Raw genomic sequence first — 6292 nt, 5'->3', positions numbered from 1 at the left:
CTTTTTTTCGTACTTCTGGGATCAAACTGCTCGATTGGCCAGCGCAATCGCCAGATCTGAATCCGATTGAAAATTTGTGGTCGATTTTGGACCTAAAGCTTGATAAAGGGGAAGTAACGAATAAAATTAAGTTGTTGGAATCATTGATGAAAGCATGGAAAAATATCCATCAGCAACACAAAACCTTGTCGAAAGTATGCCTCGACGTTTGCAAGCCGTCATATAAGCAAAAGGTGGTCATACAAAATATTAATTATACACTTTGTCTTTATTACACTTTTTTTTTCACTTGCGTACTTTATTTTGTCCATGATAAATTTGATAATAAATGTAACGGACTTGACTATTAAAGGATTTCGAATTGTTTTTGAAATTTTTGTAATCATTATTGCAAAGTAGACTAAAATACCTTTCTTTTACCTCATTCATCATTATGCTATCTGCCAGGACTGGGGAGTTATTTACATAAATGTGAAAATGTTTGGAATACGTACTTTATTTTGTCCAGTACTGTACATATACATGCAAGGATTTGTTATTTTTATAATAAAATTATGTTTTAGATTTTTACTATGGTAATACTTTTTCAATTCTTTCGTTTCCGTAGGGTGATTTGACTGAAGACGCAGATAGTAATCTTTACATAAATCCTCTGGAGGCAACGGAAAAATTCAAAACTGGTCAGATGAAAAAATCAATTTCTGGTGAAGTTGGCCGAAACATCATCGCTGAAACATTGCCTAGCGCTGAATCTTTGAAGGAGGCCAGTAAAGTCAATTTGAATGATATGATGCCCAAACATAGAAAAATTCGAATCCAACAAGTGAGTCCCTTAAAAATTAGTATTCTACATATATATGTATTTGTCCTAAAGTATCTTTTAATATTTATTTATGCAAATCTTTATTTACTTGTTATGCGCGATTACTCATATTATTATCAATGAAATCATTAAAAAAAAATAATAGAAGAAATTCTGGGATCTAAAAACATAATTCAAGAGCTTTTAACTGAATTTCAATTCATGATCATACGATCACTTACTTTCATAAAGTTATATGGCTGTTTAAATTTTAAACTTTCTGCATAATATTAGTTTAACTAAAGTTTAACTAAAAATAACTTTTTTTAAACTGTCCTAGTACATACTATTTGAACCGGGTAATGAGATACCCGGGTACCCAGTTTCTCCTTGAAACCCGCGGATAATACTAGGGTACCTTTACTATCCAGGTACCCGTAAAATAAAATATAAAGTAATTCGAAACTATTAAATTTTCGATATTTCTACCTTGATACTTTTACGTATAAAATAATTAGAGAGAGAAATCATATTATGTAAAAAAATCATATAATTACATCTAAAAAAGTGAACCTTCTTATTTATATGGCACCTAAATAAAAAACAATGTGACCGAAACGTCTTTCTCGAAACTATTCCATTTTATCCAAAAACATTTTTATATCATCAAAAATAAGTAAAATATATAAGATTTTCAAGTTAAATAAACCACTCTGTATATGACTAAATATATGACATTAAAAATACGGGAGACTCCGTGACACTTCATTTCTCCTATTTGTAAGATAGTATCGTAGTTTGATATAATATTTAATTATGATTGATTACAGAGCATAAAACCACGGACGCAATTCATCAGCGATCAAGAGAGTATAGTTATGCGTAGTATCCTAAAGGAAGATATTGCCACGGAAGACAACAATAATCATTATGGAGGGCTACGTGGTGGCAAACCTTCCCCACGTGTGTCAACAAATAGCTTGGCATCCGCTACACGCATAATTAATTATCACATGTTTGGGTCTCTCGGCGCGCCAAAGCATTATAGAGGTAAACATTGGATTTTAATCAAATTTAATTTAATCGATAGTGTCCTTTGTTTAAATCTGTTAAAAATTCTAGACAATCTAGAATTAACCTTAAAAATAAGGAAACTAAATCGTGCATTTTTATTGGAGACAATGGTTGCGTTCCGTTTCACGCATGATGCGCATGATGCATTTTTTATCCTTGTTATTCACCGAATGTTAAACAAAGATAAATGATGCATTATGCACATAATGCGTGAAACAGAAGAGCCAATAATGTCTTTCATAAGATACTTTGAATTAAAAACTCTAGAATACTCTAGATCAAGTCTGTTCAATTTAAGTTCCGGAGCCAAAACACAAAGCCATCGACGCAAAAAGAATTCAATGTAAAATTTTAGGGACTGTAAAATATTAATAAGCGTGATGATGCATATCGACACTTTGCAGTCCCCGAAATTTTACCCATATTGATTTCTTTGCGTCGATGGCTTTGCGTTTTGACTCCGGAGCTGAAATTGGACAGGCCTGCTCTACATCATCAATATCCCAGACAGCACAGAATATTTATGATAAATGTTTATTAATATTCATTTTGTGAAATGTTATATAGATATTTCATATATATTTTATATAAAGCTTTATTCGAAATATTATTAAAATATAGACTAAATATTTTATGTTATATTTATGATAAATATAAATAAATATTTCTAATAAGTATTTTTTACTTAGATTATAATGTCTCATTAAGTATCTTCATAGCATTTACTATAACATTTATAATAAATATTTCATAATATTTAAAATAAATGTTTGTAATCTGTGCAATCTAAGACCACAAAAATATGTTTACAAAATATTAAAAATAAGTCTTATAAATATTTATAAATGTTTTGAAAATGTTTTATAAATATTGTGTACTGTCTGGAACAGGATAACAGTTAATACGAATTTATTAAAATTTAGATACTTTGTAAGAGAACTGTGTACCTCCTTTTCTCAAAATTAATAAAAATAAAAGACAGGCTAATGAGAGTACAGCGTAGATCGCAACGCGCAATTTTAACGATTATAAAAATAGTTTAAAAAATGTCGTCTTATTAACATCCATCATTTGCCGTCGACATCGTGGACCAAAAATGATCACAAATTAACGTCAGTCTGTTACTCTGGTCTTATATAACAGATTATATTATTGAGAAGATATTCGAAAGACTGCTCATAATATCGACATTTGTAAGAAAACGCAAGTTGTATACGATGATAAAAGTAAAATAATCATAACTTAAAAATGCTAAAGATTGATATTGAATTATTGTTACGTTGTAAAGTAATGTAATGAAATATATATATATATATGTAATAAAATCTGTTTCAGAAACAAGCGTGGAGAATAAACTTTCGCTATCGGCAGACTCTATAGATAGTGGTGGAATGCCATTCATAGACCAACACCGAACATCAAAGTCGATTCTAAAGAAGTCCGATAGCGGTAATAATTACTATAGCAATGCTGGTGATTCGGATACTGAGAAACTGATTACGGACAGCATGTCCACAGCAAGCATATGTGATAATGAGACAAGCTCATGTGATGCCTCAGCCAATGCAATTAACATGTGTACAAAAAAACGTCCGATATCGCCGTTATTTTCGCGACAGGTTCTTGAATCGATATTCCTCACCAATAACAACATTGAGAGAGAGTGTACAAGCGATAAAGGGGATAAAAAACTTAGCGTCTCGAGGAAGTCGAGAATTCTATTTAGTGATATTGAAGGTTTGTATAACAGACCAAACTAATTATGCTGCATTATACAGAATGTCTAATAAAGTAAATATCCCAGTGGCTGGACATTGAGTAATCGTTATTAAAAAGATATGATTTTTTAAATTAAAACAACTTAATTTTTTCGTATCTTTTTTTTTTTTCATATATGTAGTAAAGATTATACTTTAAATAAAATTAATAAAACAAAAATAACAATTATTAATTTGTATTAAATATTTGCAAATATTTGGTACATACATATGTATCAAACAATTTAAAAGATATATGACCCAAAATCCGATCTTGTTTCAAAATCCGACTACAATGTGATGATTAGTTTTCTGATGTTAAGAATGTATTCATAAAACACTAATTATGATAAAATTAATTCTTATGAATTTATCTTTATTTAAGCATAATAAATTACTAAAAAGTACAATGTGAAACTCTCTCTAACATCATTTTTAATATTTTTATTGTTTTTTCCAATCTTTTTGTTTTTTTGGGTTCCAGTTGTTCACATAAAATTTTTTTATATCTTTATATTTTTTAAATAACATAATTACAGAAACATTAGATAATTCTTTAATAAGTGCCGAAAATTTGGGGTGCCTCGCTAGGGCCCAACCAAAATCACAAATATTTGCATAATTTGGATAAAATATTAATGGATGTATAACTGTGACATATCTAGTCAATAGATATTGTCAAAAAGCTCACGTATAGTTAAAATACATTTTTTCATAAACAAATATGAAAATTTTCAGTTAAAATATATTTTTTCATAAACGAATATAAAAAATTTTAGTTTAATTTGTCCAATGACAAATAGTTTGACACAACACACACACACACACACAACACACAACACACACACAAGAGTGATCATTGTAAATACTTCAATGATATGGCATTATAGTTATTATAACTTATTATATAACTTGTTATATAGTTATTATAATATTATAGTTATTATAACTATAATTTGTTTTCTTAATTTATCGATCCCTTACACATTCTCGAAATTTTAACATTTTAATTGGACATTGTATATTTGTACTTATTGGGACATATTATTCTATATAAACACTGTTATAAAAATGGAGATAAAGTAAAGAGTAAAAAATAGAAATTCTATTGTAATACTATTTAATAACTAAATCTTTCAATCGAGAGGGTAACCACTAGTTGAAATATTGTCCCACAGATTACATGATTTCATATGATTTCATCTGATTACAAATAATTTTTTCCACTACATGTGAAGTAATTTGGTAAAATATACGATTTTATTTAATATTATACAACGGTTTCTCATGATTTTATATGTAATTATCGGATTATGCATAGAGATTTCATATAAATTTTATAATGATTTCGAGGACTCTGTCCCATGATTACATTAAGTGGTTACCCCCTCGCTTTCAATAGTATTGTCGAATATATACAATAGGAATGTTATAAATGTTTTATTATAGAGGAGAAACATGCTCGTGATGAAGCAGTAGTGGAGAATCAAAATAAAGAGTTGGATGATCAGTCATGGAGGTCGAAGATACGTGTACAGGAGCAATCTAAGGAAACTATGTTAATACTACGTCCCTACAAAACGAAGAAGTCGATGCCAGAGGAAAAAAGGAAAACTAATAAATTGAGTGGACATAGTTCTTCCACAACTTACAAGAGGTCTGACGCGAATTATTTTTCTCCGAAATATAATTTTTCATCGTAACTATACTACCTCAATTTCAATAATTTTTGCTATTAGGCATTATATGTAGTTGCATTATCATCGGACAATCGCGTAACATATGCTCATATAGTAATTCATTATCTGTGCCTATTAATTGTGGTAGCACCGGTTGTACCAGATTAATTAATTGTGTAATACATCAATTAGGCCTGTTAAAATTTATTCCAACATTTTGTTCCTAATCTTTCATTATAAAACCAATGAAAAAACAATAATTAATCATGACAGCGGCGCAATTGATTATTTCAGTAAACATATATGTAAATACAGGAATCACACAATAATACATGATCAACGATTGTTAATGTTCATATAATGAAGTCAATACGAAACAGTATTGGAAAGTTATATAATATAATTGGATATCATTGCACAATGTGATCAATAATGCTGACGAGCTTAAAAATTTTGATGGCGTTTATATATATAAATAAAATAGGTTTTAATGAGTTTTAGTTATCATAATACATTTTTTATTTACAGTAATCATAACACATTTTTTATTCTGATATCGTTAAATGTGTATTTTTAAATGGATAAATTAAATAATTTTTATCATATTTTTTCAGTATCCTCATGGATGTTTTCCACATTAAATTCTTACATTTTTAGACATATAATTTTCGATTTTTAAGATCAATGATTACGTTTTCATGCCTTCAGTAACCTATTAAAATATTATTTACGTTGTAACTTACGTAACAGTTATTGTTACTTTATGCTTGCTAATGAAAAAAATGTAGGTTCATAAATCCGATTCTGAAGAAATTTGTGAATACTGGGAGTACCTATATGCTTATATTTCCAGCTTTCATTGATAAAAAAAAAAGTAGCTTCTCTTTTACTAAAATAAGTCATAAAGTTATATAGAAAAATGGATTTAAAAAGAGTTAAAACTTTTTTAAATTAACTGAAGAAAAAAATTATATCAGTTT

General features: G+C 28.7%; 1 protein-coding gene across 2 annotated transcripts in view; it reads left to right on the top strand.

Moving 5' to 3' along the window:
- The window catches only part of Shab (Shaker cognate b), a 66188-nt gene extending 60438 nt beyond the window's left edge, over window positions 1-5750 (top strand). For both annotated transcript variants that reach the window (XM_018453090.1, XM_018453089.1), the window contains 4 exons: window positions 608-823; window positions 1633-1852; window positions 3212-3613; window positions 5083-5750. In XM_018453090.1, the coding sequence (XP_018308592.1) occupies window positions 608-823; window positions 1633-1852; window positions 3212-3613; window positions 5083-5336 (1092 nt within the window). In that variant the 3' untranslated portion in view covers window positions 5337-5750. The remainder of the gene's footprint in view (window positions 1-607; window positions 824-1632; window positions 1853-3211; window positions 3614-5082) is intronic.
- The last annotated feature ends 542 nt before the right edge of the window (window positions 5751-6292 follow it).

This window comes from Mycetomoellerius zeteki, unplaced genomic scaffold (genome assembly GCF_001594055.1).
Source record: "Mycetomoellerius zeteki isolate Tzet28-1 unplaced genomic scaffold, Tzet1.0 scaffold364, whole genome shotgun sequence".
Lineage (NCBI taxonomy): Eukaryota > Metazoa > Arthropoda > Insecta > Hymenoptera > Formicidae > Mycetomoellerius > Mycetomoellerius zeteki.
The sequence above is the reverse complement of the archived record's forward strand: the minus strand, read 5'-3'. Positions and strand labels throughout refer to the sequence as shown.